Source organism: Tiliqua scincoides, chromosome 9 (assembly GCF_035046505.1).
Source record: "Tiliqua scincoides isolate rTilSci1 chromosome 9, rTilSci1.hap2, whole genome shotgun sequence".
Classification (NCBI taxonomy): domain Eukaryota; kingdom Metazoa; phylum Chordata; class Lepidosauria; order Squamata; family Scincidae; genus Tiliqua; species Tiliqua scincoides.
Genome location: NC_089829.1, coordinates 37,833,258 through 37,853,217, shown reverse-complemented (window position 1 = coordinate 37,853,217; position 19,960 = coordinate 37,833,258). Strand labels below are relative to the sequence as shown.

At 48.0% G+C, this 19,960-nt stretch overlaps 1 protein-coding gene across 1 annotated transcript in view; it reads left to right on the top strand.

Moving 5' to 3' along the window:
* Positions 1-302: 302 nt before the first annotated feature.
* The window catches only part of BCO1 (beta-carotene oxygenase 1), a 34,920-nt gene continuing 15,262 nt past the window's right edge, over positions 303-19,960 (top strand). Inside the window, exons 1-5 of the mRNA XM_066637967.1 lie at positions 303-366; positions 6,739-6,867; positions 13,883-14,012; positions 17,184-17,331; positions 18,624-18,771. Coding sequence (XP_066494064.1) covers positions 303-366; positions 6,739-6,867; positions 13,883-14,012; positions 17,184-17,331; positions 18,624-18,771 — 619 coding nt within the window. The remainder of the gene's footprint in view (positions 367-6,738; positions 6,868-13,882; positions 14,013-17,183; positions 17,332-18,623; positions 18,772-19,960) is intronic.

Below are 19,960 nucleotides of genomic sequence, written 5' to 3'. Positions count from 1 at the left end.
AGGAGTCCTTTGCAGGTGTACTGAAGCAGCAAAGGTGCTTCCAGCCCCGCAGCTGCAGCAAAGGGGGAAACCGCCCGGGCTCTGCTTCTCCATCCTTGGCAGGCAGCTGCCGAAAGGGGGGGCAGTGCTGGCTGTGGGGGGAGGAGGGGGAGGGCCGCTCGCTGGCGGGCGCCCAACTCCGGCAGCCGCGAGGAATCTTTGACCCTGCGCTGCCGCGGACGTACAAATAGCCCGAGAAGTTCTCCAGCCGGGACGGGATGGGACGGGACGCGGCCACTTGCGCGTAGCACCTCCGGGGGAAGATGGAGACAGTCTTCGTGGGCAACAAGCAGGAGCACCCCGAGCCCCTCGAGGCCGAAGTCCAGGGTGAGTGGGGAGGGGGCCGGGCTGGAGGGAGGGAGGCAGGCGGTCGGGCGCCGTGGGAAGGCTGATGGGGACCACGGTCCGGGCGCGGTGGCGTAGCTGGAGGGGGCGACGCACCGGGCTCGCGTTCAGGTGCCTGCAAGGCGTCGTGCCGCTGCGTGCACACGTGGGCCGCAGTAAGGCTACAGCCCACTTACCTGGGTGTAAGTCCCATTGAATTCAATAGGCTTTACTTCGGAGTAGCCAGGCAGAAGCGGTTTTAATGCTTTCACAACTTGTCCCAAGATCAGCCTCGTTTCACTTCTTAAAAAAAAAACTCTTCCCAGTGGTTTTGTTCTCTGCCCATCTCTCTCTCTCCTCCCCACATCCCCCTGAGGATTTTTCTCTTTATGCATCCCATGAAGCTTCTGCGGAAAGAAATGGGCCCACCCTTAAGAAGCAGGCAGGCTCTTGGTGGTCATGGCTGCAACAGACTAATATCAATATCAATACTGGCTACATGTTTCCACCTTAATAATCAATTAGCTAATGCAGCCCGGACCGTCTATCTAAATAACAACCTACTCCCTTACAATCCCCATCCAAAATATCTCGGAGTAACTTTGGACCAGACTCTCTCTTATAAGCCACACCTCACACCAAGAACATGGCTGCAAAAATCAATACCCGGAACCACATACTCCAGAAATTAACAGGAACAAGATGGGGAACTTCAGCCACCACTCTCAGAACATCAGCATTAGGATTGATCTACTCCACAGCAGAATACTGTGCTCCAGTATGGCTTAACAGCAGTCATACTAGCAAGACTGATGCCAGATTAAATGAAACCATGAGGATCGTAAGCAGCTGTATAAGACCCACTGCTATCTGTTGGCTCCCCGTCTTGAGCCGCGTAGCCCCACCAGCCCTATAGAGGCAGGAGGCTTTAGTGAAAGAATATAGAAAAATCACCAACAACCCACTTTTAACAATACATGATGATCTTCCTCATCTATCAATCGGTAGGCTCAAATCCAGGAAGCCTTCTCTGGCACTTGCACAACATCTGCACAACAATTTTAACATCAATGCCCAATGGAAAGCTAAATGGGCAGTTGAATGCCCAGAAACAGGTAGGTATATAGACAATCCTACACTTATGGTGCCAGGTTTTGAATTACTTCACCAGCACTGGAAAACTTTGAACAGGATCTGTACCCTACATGGTGTTTGTCAGGACTCAATGTTTAAATGGGGGCTAGTATCTACTCCTCAGTGTGATTGTGGGTTCTCCCACCAAACCATGTACCACACTGTGTCTGGCTGCAAACTGAGGGTATATACTGGCCCATGGTCTGACTTTTTCTATGAAGGTTACTCTGTCCTTGAATGGCTGCATGAACTGGACACTGACATTTAATCTAGTCCAGGGGTGTCCAAAGTTTTTGGCAGCAGGGCCACATCATCTCTCTGACACTGTGTTGGGGGCTGGCAAAAGAAAGAATTAATTTACACTTAAAATTTGAATAAATTTACATAGGTTTACATAAGTGAATATATTAAAGATGAACTTACATGAATGAATGAAGGTCTTGCAATAGCTTAAGGCCTATAAAAGGCCTTACACAAAGCAAGGCTGGCCTTTCCTTTGCTGCCGCTACTGCATCACAGATGTGAAACAGCAAGAAGTGGAGGGAGCCCTCATCCCGCAGCTCATGCGAGAGGTCAAACAGACGCCCTCATGCTGAGAGCAGCTGCATCAGGCCAGTGCAGGCTCCAACAAATCTCCGGAGGGCCAGAGGCTCATTGGAGACTGGGGGCTCCCTGAGGGCTGCATTGAGAGACCTCGAGGACCACATGTGGCCCCAGGACCGGGGTTTGGGCACCCCTGATCTAGTCTAACTGATATATAAGTCCATGTATTATATGCCATATGCTAAATAAATAAACTAATATCAAAGAAAACAGAGTCCTTTGCCCCATCCCTTCTGAACACTTCCTACAGTCCATGATATGAGTTCACTGAAATGGACCCTAAGAACATAAGAACAGCCCCACTGGATCAGGCCATAGGCCCATCTAGTCCAGCTTCCTGTATCTCACAGCGGCCCACCAAATGCCTCAGGGAGCACCCCAGATAACAAGAGACCTCATCCTGGTGGCCTCCCTCGCATCTGGTATTCTGACATAACCCATTTCTAAAATCAGGAGGTTGCGCATACACATCATGGCTTGTACCCCATAACGGATTTTTCCTCCAGAAATTTGTCCAATCCCCGTTTAAAGGCATCTAGGCTAGACGCCAGCACCACATCCTGTGGCAAGGAGTTCCACAGACCGACCACACACTGAGTAAAGAAATATTTTCTTTTGTCTGTCCTAACCCGCCCAACACTCAATTTTAGTGGATGTCCCCTGGTTCTGGTATTATGTGAGAGTGTAAAGAGCATCTCCCTATCCACTCTGTCCATCCCCTGCATAATTTTGTATGTCTCAATCATGTCCCCCCTCAGATGTCTCTTTTCTAGGCTGAAGAGGCCCAAACGCCGTAGCCTTTCCTCATAAGGAAGGTGCCCCAGCCCCGTAATCATCTTAGTCGCTCTCTTTTGCACCTTTTCCATTTCCACTACATCCTTTTTGAGATGTGGCGACCAGAACTGGACACAATACTCCAGGTGTGGCCTTACCATCGATTTGTACAACGGCATTATAATACTAGCCGTTTTGTTCTCAATACCCTTCCTAATGATCCCAAGCATAGAATTGGCCTTCTTCACTGCCACCGCACTTTGGGTCAACACTTTCATCGACCTGACCACCACCACCCCAAGATCTCTCTCCTGATCTGTCACAGACAGCTCAGAACCCATCAGCCTATATCTAAAGTTTTGATTTTTTGCCCCAATGTGCATGACTTTACACTTACTTACATTGAAGCGCATCTGCCATTTTGCTGCCCATTCTGCCAGTCTGGAGAGATCCTTCTGGAGCTCCTCACAATCACTTCTGGTCTTCACCACTCGGAAAAGTTTGGTGTCGTCTGCAAACTTAGCCACTTCACTGCTCAACCCTGTCTCCAGGTCATTTATGAAGAGGTTGAAAAGCACCGGTCCCAGGACAGATCCTTGGGGCACATCGCTTTTCACCTCTCTCCATTGTGAAAATTGCCCATTGACACCCACTCTCTGCTTCCTGGCCTCCAACCAGTTCTTAATCCATGAGAGAACCTGTCCTCTAATTCCCTGACTGTGGAGTTTTTTCAGTAGCCTTTGGTGAGGGACCATGTCAAACGCCTTCTGAAAGTCCAGATATATAATGTCCACGGGTTCTCTCGCATCCACATGCCCGTTTGTGCATAAGAATTCTCTAAGGTTTGTGAGGCAAGACTTACCCTTACAGAAGCCATGCTGACTCTCCCTCAGCAAGGCCTGTTCGTCTATGTGTTTTGAGAGCCTATCTTTGATGAGGCATTCCACCATCTTACCCGGTATGGATGTTAGGCTGACTGGCCTATAGTTTCCCGGGTCCCCCCTCTTTCCCTTTTTAAAAATAGGTGTGACATTTGCTATCCTCCAATCTTCTGGCACCGTGGCCGTTTTGAGGGACAAGTTGCATACCTTAGTCAAGAGATCTGCAACTTCATTCTTCAATTCCTTAATAACTCTTGGGTGGATGCCATCAGGGCTCGGTGACTTATTGATCTTTAATTTATCAATGAGGTCTGAAACATCTTCTCTTTTAACCTCTATCTGACTTAACTCCTCGGTCAGGAGGGGCCGTTCGGGCAGCGGTATCTGCCCGAGGTCTTCTGCCGTGAAGACAGATGCAAAGAACTCATTTAATTTCTCTGCCATCTCTAAGTCTCCTTTTATCTCCCCTTTCCCTCCCTCACCATCCAGAGGGCCAACCGCTTCTCTGGCAGGTTTCCTGCTTCTAATATTTGAAGAAGCTTTTATTATTCCCCTTAATGTTGCTGGCCATGCGTTCCTCATAGTCTCTCTTGGCCTCCCATATCACCTTCTTACATTTCTTTTGCCACAGTTTATGTTCCCTTTTATTCTCCTCATTAGGGCACAACTTCCGTTTACGGAAGGAAGCTTCCTTGCCCTTCACAGCCTCTCTAACTTGGCTTGTTAGCCATGCGGGCAACCTCCTGGATTTAGTGGAACCCTTCTTTCTTTGCGGTATACACCTCTGCTGGGCCTCTATTACTGTTGTTTTAAGCAGCCTCCATGCACTCTGGAGAGATTGGACTCTTTTTACCCTCCCTTTCAACCTCCTTCTAACCAGCCTCCTCATTTGAGGGAAGTTCGCCTGTCGGAAGTCAAGGGTTTTTGTTAGAGATTTGCCTGGTATTCTTCCCCCAACGTGCACGTCAAAACGGATCGCAGCATGATCACTGTTCCCCAATGGCTCAGTAACGTTTACATCTCTAACCAGGTCCTGCGTACCGCACAAAATTAAATCCAGAGTCACCTGTCCTCTGGTGGGCTCCGTGACTAGCTGCTCTAAGCCACAGTCATTTAGCACGTCAAGAAATCCGGTTTCCTTATCGTGACCAGAACACAAATTGACCCAGTCAATATGAGGATAATTGAAGTCCCCCATGAATACAACCCTGTCCCTCCTTGTCATCTCCCTGATCTGTTTCTGTTTACCCTGGCTCAAACAAGAAGCCCACAGAGAGAGTTTCCAAATGCCTTCCTTTCTTTAAAAAAAAAAAATCTAAAACCCACAGCAGTGAGAAAGGGGGTTGCAGTTCAGTGGGAGAAAGGCGGGGGGGGGGCTGCAGAACTCTGGGTGACAAAGCAGCCTCTGCTTCCCAGCTCCTCTTCTGCTCAGAACAATGGGGCAGAAAGAATCACCTCCCTCTGTCTGTCTGTCTGTCTGTCTGTCTGTCTGTCTGTCTGTCGGCTGCATTACAGGATAGTCCTGCTCCTGTCTATGCACAAGTAAGTCCCAATGTGTGAAATGAGGCTGAATCCAACAAAAGCACATCTAGGATTGCAGCCCTAGTCGGTCACAGCAGAATCAGCAGAGGCTCCCTGGGCATGGAGAAGACCAGCTCATTGACTTCACTGCAGTTCACTTGCACAAACGCACAAAAGCGTCATGCTCCATTGGCTGATACGGTTACATATCTGCACACAAACCTGCATGTATTATCCCCATCAGACTGTTATCACTGACCTTTGCTGATGCAAACTACCTTTGTTCTTACCTCCTGCAAGTGGTTCCACGTCAGAAGAGTCACCCACTGCATCTCTTGCAGGCCGCGGCCGTTTGGTCTCTCCATTCACAGGTCTGGACTCACACTTGTGAGGCAATTGGTAGCAGAGCTAGAGGGGGTGCAAAGCGCTAAGCTTTGCAGGGGCCCTGTGCAAGGGACCCCTCCCCTTCAGAGTTATTCCTGATGGCAAGAGCTAAATGGAGGTGAACACCTGGCTCCAAGGGCAGGGTGAGGGGTCCCTTGTACAGGGCATTCAGGCACCTGCAAAACTTAGTGCTTGGCAACCTCTCTGGCTATGCTACCAGCTCCAATAGGAAACCATAGTTCTTCCCCAGTACTTACTTTGATTAACTCACAAAAGAGACTCTGTACTTTATAAGGATCACTGACGGCACCTCTTCCTTCCCATAGTTCTTGACACCACTTTTTACAGCTTTTTCTCTATCACCATGTATGTGTCCACATGTTATGCTGTACCCAGGTATGGGATCTGTCCCAGGGCATACATTTCTCTGTGAATGACTGTTCCTGGCTCACTCAACAATCCACGTTCACAGTACTCAGGTTGTAGTGGTGTCGAATGGAAGATGTGAATAATTGTACACAACCTAATGATTGCACCCGAGTACACAGATGTACCCAAGTACAATTTATCAGTTGTACAGACCTAATGTTAAGAGTGCTTATAAGGCACTTTATTTGCTCTGCTCAAGGCTAGTCTTTGGATGCCCAAGACAGAGTCCAGATACCATCCCAGGTCTCTCTAACATCTCACACACCTGCAACATGAACCGTCTTGGCACGCCAAGGATTGTAATGAGGTGGAAATAGGCCTAGTGCTGTCTCCAGGAATGTCATGGAAAAACTACCTGTGGCATTGGGGTAATGTCATCTTCACAATGGTGCTGTGTGTGTGGTTTGCATGTGTACCCCAACTGGCTACTTATGTAAGCTATTACCTCCAGGTTCAGCAGTGTTGTATAGGAGTACCAAGGGGAGACAAACTTCCTGGCTTCCCAGAGAAAATGGGGGGGGGGAGCAATGTAGAAAACAGGATCCTGGAATAGCATGTCTGACCTGATCCAGCAGGGCTTTTATGTACTTACTTGTGGAGCCAACCGAGTCCAAATGCATCTCTTAATGCACGTTTGTTGCTTTTGCAGGCCAGATCCCAAGCTGGATGGAAGGGATTCTTCTGCGCAATGGTCCAGGCATGCACACGATTGGGGAAAGCAAATACAACCACTGGTTTGACGGCATGGCACTGTTGCACAGCTTTACCATCAAAAATGGTATGTTTGTGAATCGTTGTGCAGCATCCTTGCAAGCAGAGAGGAAGCCTTTGTGGCTCATCACAAATGGAGCGATACATGTTGCGTTTGTGATCCAGGCCCTGCAGAACTCCAATTGAAAGGGTCATTAGAAGATAGTGTGAATCTCTGCACATGCCCAATCTCGTCTGATCTTGGAAGCTAAGCAGGGTCGGGCCTGGTTAGTACTTGGATGGGAGACCGCCTGGGAATACCGGGTGCTGTAGGCTTATACCATAGTCTTTCGAGACTGAAGGTTGCCAACCATTGTAGTGAAGCGCAGCTCAGCACAGCATAGATGAGCTGAAAGGAACTGTCATGTTCAGAGTCAATATACTTCTTGTCTCCACAAGGTGGAGACAAACAACAGGGGATGCCCATCTCTCTCATGCCCTACTTGTGTGTTTTGCCAACATAGGAAGTTGTTTTTCTATTGAATTGGACCATTGTGCACCACTGAAGCCAGCCCCAAATTGCTACCTTTCTCACCCCAATAAAAATCTTGCATGTACATTGACGCATGCAAATGCCTGCCTCCTGAGAGAGAAGGTGCTATTCCACCCCTTTCCCTTACCCAGTGGCATGGTTAGAGGGGGTCAAAGCACTAAGTTTTTCAGGAAGCCTCACTGTGGTGTATGCCTTGATTTTGCTCCCACAGCCCAGAATGGCTCCAAGGGGAGGGGTTGCTTGCACACCACAGTGAGTCTTCCTGCAAAACATAGTACAAAACGGGGTACAAGCCATGATGTGTGTGCGCAATCTCCTGATTTTGGAGGTGGGTTATGTCAGAATGCCAGATGCAAGGGAGGGCACCAGGATGAGGTCTCTTGTTATCAGGTGTGCTCCCTGGGGCATTTGGTGGGCTGCTGTGAGATACAGGAAGATGGACTAGATGGGCCTATGGCCTGATCCAGTGGGGCTGTTCTTATGTTCTTAACTACAATTCCCAGGAGGCCTTGCAGGTCTCTTCTTATCTGGTGTGCTCCCTGGGGCATTTGGTGGGCCGCTGTGAGATACAGGAAGATGGACTAGAGGGGCCTATGGCCTGATCAAGTGGGGATGTTCTTATGTTCTGATAGTGCTTTACACCTCCTCTAACTACACCACTGTCCTTGCCTCCAACTTTGGCTGCTCTGGGTGCAGACTCCTTGCTCCAGGGGTGGACGCTAAATGTTTTGTCTTAAAAAAAAAAAATGGAATGCAAAATATTTGTTTACAGGGCTGGAATCAAAATTATGGTGGCAATTATACCGAGGAGAATGAATTTTGAACACTGATAAGGTCGCCACACCTCACTGCGGCCCTTGAGCTCAAAAGAAAACTGGCAGGACCCCTCTGGGGTTTGGGAGGGGCACCTTTGCCAGCCTTAGCTGGAGATGCTAAGAATTGAATGTACAAAGCAGGTGCTGTGCCCAAGACCTCATGTTACCTGAGGCAGTGTGCCAAATATCTCCTATTCCCTACCTGGTGATCCATTGGCCTCTCCTTCTTTCAGCATTGGAAAAAGAAAAGGAGGATGGAATATGAGGAGAGAAGACTAGAGTGTCCCAACATTCTAGCCCACTACTCTCCTATCCACCCTTTCTCTTCTTCTCCATCCCCCCCCTCCACATATTTTCCAGTCCAGGGAAGAGGAGCAATGGGCACAAGCAGGCAGATGGACTTGCTGTTGCCTGTGGCAACCACCTCAGTTGGACTTATGGATGTGTTGAGCCTGGCTTTACCACTTAGTCCTTCCCCCCCCCCCAGGGGGCAGGATAGGCCACAATGCAGGACTAGGAGGACCAGCAGAACTACGAAAATTAGTTCCAGTTTAGTGATAGCAGTTCTTGATTTTGGCACTTAATGGAGCAGTGCTTAGGCTCACAAATGCTGCTTAGAACAGCATTTCTCAACTGTAGTTTGGGATGCACTTGGTGGGTCATGACCCAATTTGTAGTGGGTCCCGCAGAGCCTCCAGTGAAATGAGTGATGGAAAGGTCAGCTAACTAATTGCTTCAAGCCCTGAGGCTATTCAAAAATCGATAGCTGCTAACTGCCCTGTAAAGAACTGAGCTCCTGCAGTTTGCAAGCTTGTGTAAATATAGGGAGATAAATGAGCGTCTTCTTTTTTCTGGTATGTGTGTCTTTTTTCCCCCCCAAGTCTGTCAAAGATAGGTAATGGGGGCAGGTGGAGTTTGGGTCACATAACTGAGACCATCAAGCCTTGAGGCTATGCATTAGGGCTGCTTTATTTATGAGAAATGGGTTGAGTTCTTTTGCAAATAAATTAAATATTACTTATAAGTAAATTTCTTTCTAGATCTCCTTTTCCTAAAGTCTGGCAAACCTAGGTGGGTCCCTATAGAGCAGTGTTGGCGAACCTATGGCACGCGTGCCAGAGAGGGCACTCCGAGCCATTTCTGTGGGCACGCGCGCTGAGCCAGGCAGCCTGGAGAGGAGCGCTGCAGCTGCTGCCTCCTCTCCCTTCACTCCGTTGCCCCCACCTGCCCCGAGTTTGCTTCCCTCCCTGTTTTTCCCTTCCCCAACTCTCCAGCAGGCTCAGCCAATCAGCATCCAGCAGACTCCTGGCTTTTTCTGTTAGAATGGCTCAGGGCCCTTCACTGGCTGAAGACCAGCCAATCCTGAGGTGCTCTCCTCCTCAGCCATTTGAACCTTTGTAGCCCGCCTTTCCAACTGCCCGCTCAGCGCCTGGAGAGGCTTTTCCTCCGCAGCACAGGCGCAGCTGGGGGGGAGCCGCGCAGCCAGAGACAAATCCTGCGTGTCTACTCAGAAGTAAGTCCCATTAGAGTCAGTGGGGCTTGCTCCCAGGAAAGTGTGGCTGGGATTGCAGCCTCAGAGCCCAAGCCCATGCAGGTCTACTCAGAAGGAAGTCCCATTGCAGCCACCCCTTCCCTGCCAATATTTCCTTACCCAGCATGTAATTAGTCTGTGGAACTCTTTGCCACAGGAAGCAGTGATGACAACTTGCCTAGATGCCTTTAAGAAGGGATTGGACAAGTTTCTAGAGGAAAAGTTCATTATGGGTTACAAGTAATAGTATGTAAAAGATGTTAATGTATGAGTTGTTTTTTCTAAACTAAAACCTCAATATTCAGGTTAAATTGCTGTGTTGGCACTTTGCGATAAATAAGTGGGTTTTGGGTTGTAGTTTGGGCACTCGGTCTCTAAAAGGTTCACCATCACTGCTATAGAGTGTCATTTTAAGAAGTGGATCACAGTGCTATAAATTTTGGGAACCACTGGCTTAGAAGACTTACTTGGAGCAGGTTGATTAGTGGTCAAGGGGAAGCTACGTTCATAAATTTCAAGATTTGGACTTGAACAAGTGCTGGGGCTTTCCCTTGATGAGCCAAGCCCAGTCCATACTTGAATGCTAGTGAAGTCATTGGTGTCTCTGTCTAATCTTGGTTTCTGAGTCCTTAGCTCTGTTTCAGCCGCAAACTTGTGCAAGCAACCAATAATCTCCAGGCCGTAAAAAAGCATGTTGGTGCTGGCAGTGAGCTTGTACTCCTGCTTCAAACAGAGAAATTGAAGCCTCTCTCTGGAGGCTCACTGTGGTGCCAGGAAAACTTAACCCATTTCTGCCCAGTTCACAGGTATATACATTTGATCCCTGTTGTGTATATGCAACGTTGAGCAGAAATGGCTTAATGCAGGACCAGAACAATCCAATGGAATCGGCTGTCATGACATGTGCAGATGGCCACCAAGGTAGATAGGTTTTTAAAAGGTACCATGGATTCGAACAAAGGTTTCAAGAGATGGGTTGGGACCCAGAAGTGCATCACTAGCTGACCTTGGGTGGGTTGTGGCAGTACTGGTACTGCCATTTTGATCTGAGATTTGGGTCTGCACAGCTGGAAGGCAGGTCTAGAGGTCCTGGATGGGAGAAATACCACTGGAGCTCTTGCTTTTGGAGGTTTTGCCTTGTCCAATCCCCAGGCTTCAGTGGGCCCCTCATTCTCCCACCCACCTGCTTGCTTCCCCCGCTGTGGCACTTCTGCTCTCTGCCTTGCTTCACTTCCCTTTCTTCTTTCTCAGCCTTTCAGAACTGAGTGCCACTCTTGGCCTAACCTCTTCCAATTACAGCAAACAAAGGCCCAATCCTATCCAATTTTCCAGTGCTGGTGCAGCTGTGCCAGTTGGGGTGTGCACTGCATCCTATGGTGGGGAGGCAGTCACAGAGGCCTCAAGGTATGGGAACATTTGTTCCTTTACCTCAGGCCTGAACTGCGACTGCACCGGTGCTGGAAAGTTGGATAGGATTGGGCCCAAAGTCTGTTTCTGGCATCTATATGGTCAGGGGTGTCAAACTCATTTCATTCAATGGGCCAAATTCATGGCACCTACTAAGGGCTGGAAGTGCGGCCAGTATATAGGAAGTGTTGGTTTTAAGCAGATGATGGCCAGAAAGAAACATTCTTTTTTCACCTAGGAATTCATTAGCTGAAAATGACAGAATAGAAAACATGCAAATTTTGATCATATTTTCAAGATAAGGGAGAGCCCAATTATGAGGCGGGCCACCCTTTCAGCAGCCCTCTTCCGCCATGATGTCACTTCACAGTTCAGCAGCTGAGAGGTAGTCTGTAAAGTGACTCCTTGGCTGAAGTGGTGCTGCTGAAAGGGCAGCCCACATTGGCCTCTCCTCTCTTGGTTTGCACCTTGGTCTGAACTCCATCGTGTTCCTTGCCTTTTGAAATCTCCTTCTATCTTTCCTTCCCAGAGCCTCAGAAGAAACGGCTCTGCTGAAAGGGTGGTGCTGGGATAGCCTAATTATCACTTGGGCTGGATCTGTCCCATGGACCTTATGTTTGACACCCCTGGTCTAGGTCATTCATCTTCAACTATTTCTTCTTTACACAACAGTGTAGTCGCAACACTGATGCAAATGTTTTAAATAATGGAGGAACAAACATACAGAGCAAGCCAGCCATGCCACAAAACTAGGTGAAGTGGGTCATTCCAGGCAGACTGGGGGGGGGGGGGCAGTTCCCAGGGATGGCATCCTATGGGTAGCCTACAGAGGAAGGAAGAAGGAACAGTATCATGTTGTTTTCCTCCTTCCCTTCCTAACATAAAAAGGAAGAAGGTTGGTTTTGGAAGAAGGAAGGAAGGAACTGAGGCTGTGATTTTAATAAGGAGGAGGAGGGAGAAGTGCCATTTGGCAGTGGCATACCCAAGGGGGCAATGGGGGCAAAAACTCTGGGCTCCAAGCTTGGGAGGGTGGTACTCCAACCCATTCCCCCCTGCCACTGGTTTTTTTTGTATGGTCTAGAACCAAACGGCATTTGGTGCTCCAGGACAAACTGTCATGGGCCAGTACTGCACACGTACCAAGCCACAAGGAAAAAGGGGGGCTACAAAGAGCAGGGGAGAACCCCAGTTGCTGTGCAAGTCTGTTGGCAGCCAAGTGTGTAGCCTGTGTCTTCAAAGAATGAACTCCAAATTCTGTTCAACTGTTTGCAAAGCCTGTTGTCTTTATGTAAACAATCTGTTCCTCTGTAGTTGAATTTATCACTTCTGCCACCCAGGCTTGGCTGGTGTTTTGGTTTTGTTTTTCTCTCTCAAAAATGTCAAGCTGGCCTCGCTGTTGCTAGGCTGTCCCATTGGAGCTTTTCTGTGTAGACAAGTCCAGAGATGAGTCTGTGCAAGTCCCAGACTTTGTCGACCAGGCGGCAAGAGGCTCACTTTTCACAGAGACAGTGTGCCATTTTGCAGGATTTCAGCTTGAAGCCAAGTTCAAAAGTAGGCCAGGATGACATGGAAACTCGTGAAACAGGTTCCACTGCAGTATATGAAGGAGAGCCCCAACAAGAGATGGGCCAGCCGCCAATAGGAGTTGACCTGAGCTTGGCTCAGGGCAAATTGTTTGGGGGATCTTTTCTTCCACTGGCCAAATTGTCTCCACTTTGCCATAGACTGCAGCACCTGGAAAGTCGTCATGGGTGCCTGCTTTTCAGCATAGCATAGGCTTCGATCCTATGTACGCTATGTACACTGTCCTGGGAGTAAGCCCCATTGAACACGATGGGGTTTTACAGTAGAACTGCATAGGCTTGTGCTGTTACTGTGCACGTCTCTGCATAAACCCAGAAGGAAGTCTCACTGAATCAGATGGGACTTACTCCCAGAGTTGTGTGTCCAAGATGGCAGCCTCAGTGTTGTGACGGGAGGGGGGGCTGCCCCCATCCCTGAAACATATGTGTGCCACTGATGCAATTCACCTTAGATCAGGGAACAATCCAATTGTGGGTCATCAAGACCATGGTTGTTGCAAACCCACAGTTGATATGATACAGAAAAAGTTGCTTTTTCTTACATTACAGAAAAAGTTACAGAAAAAGTTACAGAAAAAGTTTCAGAAACCTCTCTTAAAAGGGAGAGCCCAGTAGGAGGAAAGGAGGTGTGGAGTGCCAGTGGATACCATCCATTGGCATGACAATCACCATCCACTTTTCTCCCTGGATTTGAAAAGGAATGGAACAGAAAGTGTGGAGGAGAGGGGAGCAATGGACATTTAGCCTATCACTCTCCTCCCCTCTCCCCCTCACTCTCTCTTCTCCTCTTTCACCTCTTCTTTTTTGAATCCAGGAAGCAGGGGGAGCAATGATGGTGGCAGATGCACAGGCACCCCCCCCCCCAAAAAAGCCTCTGCCTGAAGCAACTGCCTCAGTCAGCCTCACTACTGGACCAGCCCAGAGACTAGAAATAGCGACTGAAGGCCAGGGGTCCCGATCCAGCCTCCAGGCGCTTCACATCTCAGCACGGTTCTTAATACCACGTCTACTGAAGCTGAAGGGAGTGTGTCTCTTACACTTACAGCCCAAGCCTATGTATGTCTGCTCAGAAGTTGCCCCCATTAAGTTCAGTGGGATGTACTCCCAGGAAAGTGTGTGTCTGATTGCAGCCTAAGAATGTCACCACATAATTTATTCTGCCTATGAGTACAGTGCAGGAAAGACATGAAGCTTTGGTTTTCTTTCATCACTAGGTAAAGTTTTCTATCGAAGCAAGTATCTCCGCAGCGACACGTACAATCGCAACATTGAAGCAAACAGGATTGAGGTGTCGGAATTTGGAACGATGGCTTATCCTGATCCATGCAAAAACATATTTGCCAAGTAAGCAACTTCTGAGGGGCAAGCAGCTGAGTCAGACCAGAAATAACCAAGGGCCTTGTAGTACCATTAAAGCTCAGCTCTTTATTTCAGCATTTGGCTTTTGTGAACTACTGTCCATTTCAACAGCTACATCCACAAACTCTTAGGCTGAAACAAATGGGCTTGCCATCCAGGTGCTACAGAACTCTTTGCTGTTCGTTCCAATTAAACAATGATTTCTACCCCCTTCTGCAATCAGAAGTCCTCATATCATTTCTTTTGCTAAAGACAGCTGGAGGAGGAGAACTAGATCAAGAGCACAGCATTGAAGGGGCAAAGTGTTAACTCCCCTCCTTGTGCCATTTCCCCAACACAAATCCTTTGCTATTAGGGCCACAGAGAGAGGAAAACAACTTATGAGCATGTCAGAATTCAGGGCAAACAACCAACCCGGCAGATGCAACATTTATATTTCATCCCCTAAATAGGTTGTGTTCCCATGTGTTCATCAGCAAGTGAAGCCTTTTGTGTAGGAAAGACCCATTGCAAATCAAACACAATGGGCAAAACTTCCTTATCTCTCTCCTTGTCACCACCCATGGAACAGAATTCAGGCACACATTTAACTGTGAATTTTTAATGGCTGAGTACTCAACAGTACAGTCCTATACTTTGCTAATCAGAAGTCCCATTAAGTTTAATAAGACTTGCTCACAGGTGAATACCTATAGACTTGCAGCCCCAAATTATATACATGTATGCTTGCATGTGGTGGGGGGAGAAAGAGAACCAGCTTGAAGTGGAGCACAAGCAATGGCCAAATCAGTGTGGCAAGTTTTCATAGCGCATAAAACTCTGTAACAGGTAAAACCAAGCCACAGATGTATGACAAGCATCACTAAAGTTGGTGCGTGTTCAGTTTGGGTTGAGTGCTGTGTGCAAGTATTTTTTTTTTTTTAAATGGATAAATTTTTTTTAAGAGAATGTACATATCCCTCTGCACACGCATGTATTTAAAACAGTGCACAAGGTTTCTTTAGCAGTGGAATTACAGCCCAATCCTATGCATGCCTACTCAGAAGTAAGTATTGTTATAGTCAATGAGGCTTACTCACAGGAAAGTGTGGATAGGATTACAGCCTTAATTTGACCATACATTATTTTGCAAGCACTCCAGTTTTGGCACCCTATTCCTTTGGGTGAGATCAGGTGAAAGAGCTGCTATCCAGCATCAGGGAAATTGCAGCAAGACTTCCCTCCCTATAATAATGCTGAGACACAGCTTTTGAGCTTCTCTTATTGGATACCTGTTGTTATCACTGTGATAATAAGAGACAAAGTCATCCCTGTTACTCCACAGAAACAGTGTAATCTGTGCATAGGCATCAGGGCTGGGCTATCTACCTACCTCCACCCACTTTCACCACTCCCAATTCTAGGCCTGGTTCAAGCCCAAACAGCAACTGGATTACACCCCCTTTATTACTGGCGCACATGTCCTGCTCCCCAGTCACCACAGCCTCCACCACCCACCATTTCTCCCTGCCAGTGCAGGAAGGATCCTGGGAGCACTCATTCCATTTCAAAGAAGTGGTGGGAAGCAGAGGAGAGGTGTTGGTGGGATGTGGTCATCACAATGGTCTGGGTCCTAACTGCAGCAGCCCTAACTTCTTATTTGCAGTCATGATCTTTGGCAGTGGTACTGGAGGAGGAGGAGGAGGGAAGCCCCCTCCTCTGCTCACTTGCTCTCCTTGGAGAGAAGTGGGGAAAGGGGGGGGCACAAGCTCATTGAAGCAGTTGGGCAGGTAGTGAGCTGGGGGAAGCAGCAGGCAAGCACAAGGCACATGATGCTTCCTGTCACGTCACTGTTTCCTCAGCCCGCTACTTCAAACTTTTGTTTCGTCCAGCCTCATGGGTGGATCGTTCCTACCTGGATTTGAAAGAGAAGCTGTGAATGGAGTAGAACAGGAAGCATGAAGGAGAGGAGAATGTCTGGAATCCACAACACTCTCTTCCATACTTCCTTTTCCTTTCTATTACTCTCTTCCTTTTTTAATGTAGAGAGAAGCAGCTGTCGCACCACTGCATACGGAAGGGATTTTGTGCTGCAAGGGAGGGCAGCATTTTGCCTCGGAATCCAGAAGTCCTGGGCCAACCCTTACACCAGGGATGTGCAGTGCAGGTGAGGCAGAACCACCCCATTGTAGTCCATGGAAAAACACCACAGCTGCCCTGCCTCCTTACACCCGAGGAGGCTCTCCTTACACCAGCTTTCTCAGGTGCAAGGAAAGCCTCCTCAGGTATAAGCAGGCAGGGCAGCTGTGGTGTTTTTCCATGGACTACAATGGGGTGGTTCTGCCTCACCTGCACTGCACGTCCCTGCCTTACACAGAGGATCAGGGAATTATACAAATGAATTTGAAAAAGGCATGAGAACCAATGATTTTTTTTTTCTCACTACTTCAGGCACTGTGGATATATCGGGGATCTCAAGACAAAGTACACACACTTTATAGAGTCAAATTTATTATGCGATAATTCACACATATACTGCATACAGTGGTGTAGCTAGAGGGGGTGCAAGGCACTACATTTTGCAGGTGCCTGAACGCACTGTGCAAGCGACCTCTCCCCTTTGGAGCCGTTCCAGATGGTGGGAGCAAAACAGTGGTATTCACCTCTTCTGCGGGTCTTCTCTGGCATTTGCCTCTGTTTTTGCTCCCATTGCCTGGAATGGCTCCAAAGGGAAGGGGGAGAGGCTGCTCACACGCTGCATTCAGGCGATGTTCAAGTGCTGCCGTTTTTCTACAAGGAAGTATGAATTAGAGCTCATAAAAATGTGTTTGCATTTTTGAGACACCTTGTGGATTTCCAAGCATGTTGTTTGTGGGTGTGGAAGTGCAGCAGTTAGTTCTCCGAGGCTTAAGATCTCCAAGCAAGGGGCAAATGTGGCCCACTGGGTTATGCAAGATGCTGCTGCAGAATCAGCCAGCAGAGGGAGACTACACTAGAAATAAGCAGCAACTGAGCATCACATTCAGGATTTCAACTTTACCCATATGCAAAGTGCCTTTGGTTCCAAGTGCAGTTGGAGCATTCTTGGAACAATGCAAATGCTTTCCTTCCCTTGCTGGAGTGAAAGGATATCTTTGTAATGCGCTTCTCTCTCTCTCCCCCCCCCCACAAACACAGGGCATTCAGCTATCTATCCCACATAATTCCTGAATTCACAGACAACTGTCTAATCAATATCATGAAAAATGGCAAGGATTTCTATGCCACAGGCGAGGTCAACTTCAGTTGGAAATTCGATCCTCGGACTCTGGAGACACTGGAGAAGGTAAGCGTGGGTCATGGCTGATGTGTGGGGAGGGAATTGGCAAGAATGCCTTTTCCACAAGAGCCTATTTCTGAACCACAAAGAGCAGAATAATTGCAGGCCTCGATGGGGCTTGTGCAGAAGTTCCTGGTGAGATAGATGCTCTCTGCCTTCCCCTCCAGCATTCATACTCTTATCTGCTCTAATGGTTTTCACTTGGGAAATGATATTCTTTCATCTTCTTCCAGCTGATTTAGGTATTAAGATTTGGTTTTTCCAGTTTGATCTATGTTTAAACTCTTTTTTATTGTGGTTATGCATCAAGCACCTTTTTTGGTGGTATTTCACTAAAGTTTTAATTGGCCTAAAATGCACCAGCTAATTCACAGGACATGAAATGATTTTGCTGAGCCATCACTTCCGTAAATACTTGTCCTTGATTTTTTTTTTTTAAGGCTCAAATACTTTAACAGTGTTCCTGGAGCAAACAGGCACTGAAAGAGTGGGGAGGAGAGGAGAAAAGTGAACCAGTCCTGATAAGGTGTTTTGTATGAGAAATACATTTTGTGACATGCAGCAGGCACAAACCAGTGTGCTGTGATGCTGTGCTGGGAAAGGATGTTAAATCAGGGGTGTCAATTATAAGGCCTTTATCCAGATGATATGATAATTTGGCTCTCCCAGCATGTTGGCACCCAGTGGCATAGCTAGAGGGGGTGCAAAGCACTAAGTTTTGCAGGAAGCCTCACTGCAACATGCAAACAGCCCCTCCCCTTTGGGGCCATTCTGGGAGCAAAATGGAGGTGAATGTAGGGAGGCAGGGAGACAAAAGTCTCAATTTTGCTCCCCCTGCCTGGATTGGCTCCATAGGGGAGAGGGAGGGGCTGCTTGCATGCTGCAGTGAGACTCCCTGCAAAACTTAGTGCTTTGCATGTCCTCCTAGCTATGCCGCTGGCTGCCAAGACACTGGGAGATCCCAATTATCTTGCGGGCCACCCTTTCAGCAGCACTGCTTCTGCCTAGGTGTCACTTTGCAGAACACTTGTTAGCTATTGAGCTGCCAAGCGATGCCTCCACAGAAACAGCACTGCTGTTGGGCCTGTGTGATAATTGAGCTCTCCCATATTTTGGAAATATGATCAAGATGTGCACATTTCTTCTTCTACTTTTTGCAGCTAATGAGTTCCTGCATGAGAAGAAATGGCTTATTTCTGGCTATCATCTGTTTAATGACATTTCCTGCTTATGGACCATCAACTAGCATTTCCTATCATCCTCATTTTGTTTTTATCTTTTGTTATCTCATGCGGTAGGTTGACTACACTAAATATGTAGCCATCAATTTGGCAACATCCCATCCTCATTATGACAGTGCGGGGAATATTCTCAACATGGGCACCTCCATCGTTGATAAAGGGAGGACAAAATACGTCATCTTTCAAATCCCTCCTTCAGCACCAGGTAAGAGGCCAGTTCTGCCAGAATCTGTGAACTTTCTCAATCCAAATTAAAACATAATGGCACCTGTTGGTGCCGTGGCTGGTGCTGAAATGCTGTCGACACCAAGGGACTGTCCATCTTTCAGTGTATGGAGAAATGACACAGAGGTTCATGAGATTGCCTTAGCCTGATGACCTCTTCACACATGCATGTTCAGAACTCGAGGGCTGCAGCATCAAGGGATATCTTGTGTGTGTGAATGGGATGTCACAGGTACAGCACTACAGACAGAACTCCTATTTCATTTCATGCACCCAGTCGTTTTGACAGAGTCCATTCACACATCCAGCTGCCAAGTCATTAAAGGCCAAACTTATATATGACATTAAAGATGGGGGTAAACCAGGGAGTGCATGGGCATGGTCCTTTTAAGTACCAAATACTTTGCAGGGTCCAACTCAGAATTGCAACACATGGCTATTTTTTTTTTCCAAACAAACTTTCTCCTTCACTGCTTTCATGTTGAAAATCACCCCATAACAGCAACTAATTGCAGCAAATGGCAGCTTTGGAAACCACTCACTGTCTGGGGATTGATTTTTACATAGAAATAATGCAGGGGAAAAGCATTGATTCCTACTCACACCATGATCTCAAGCCAGATTGGTGGCCCCCATGGCTTGTATGGATGATAGAGACTGACCCAAGTTCACTCAGGAAGCTTCATGGCTGAGCAGGGATTTGAACCTGGATCTTCCAAGTTCAAGTCCAACACCAAAATCACCCCATCATCCTGACTCTCAGGGCAACCTGAAGACCTTCTCCCTGACCACAGTTATGACAAAGTCCATGACACTGAGGTTGATTTTTAATGACGGAAGGAGCCATGACTCGCTGGTAGAGTGGAGGCTTTGCATGCCAAAGGTCCAAGGCAGTTGAAAGGGTCACTTGTAGTAAGCCTGGTAGTGACCCTCGCCTGAGCCCTGGGGACAGTGGCATAGCTAGAGGGGTGCAAAGCACTAAGTTTTGCAGGGAGCCTCACCGCAGCATGCAAGTAGCCCTGCCCCCTCCCCTTCAGAGCCATTGGGGCAGTGAGAGCAAGATGGAGACATTTGCCTCTCCTCCGCCCGGAGTGGCTCTGAGGGGGAGGCGCCACTTGCACGCTGCGGTGAGGCTCCCCGCAAAACTTAGTGCTTTGCACCCCTCTAGC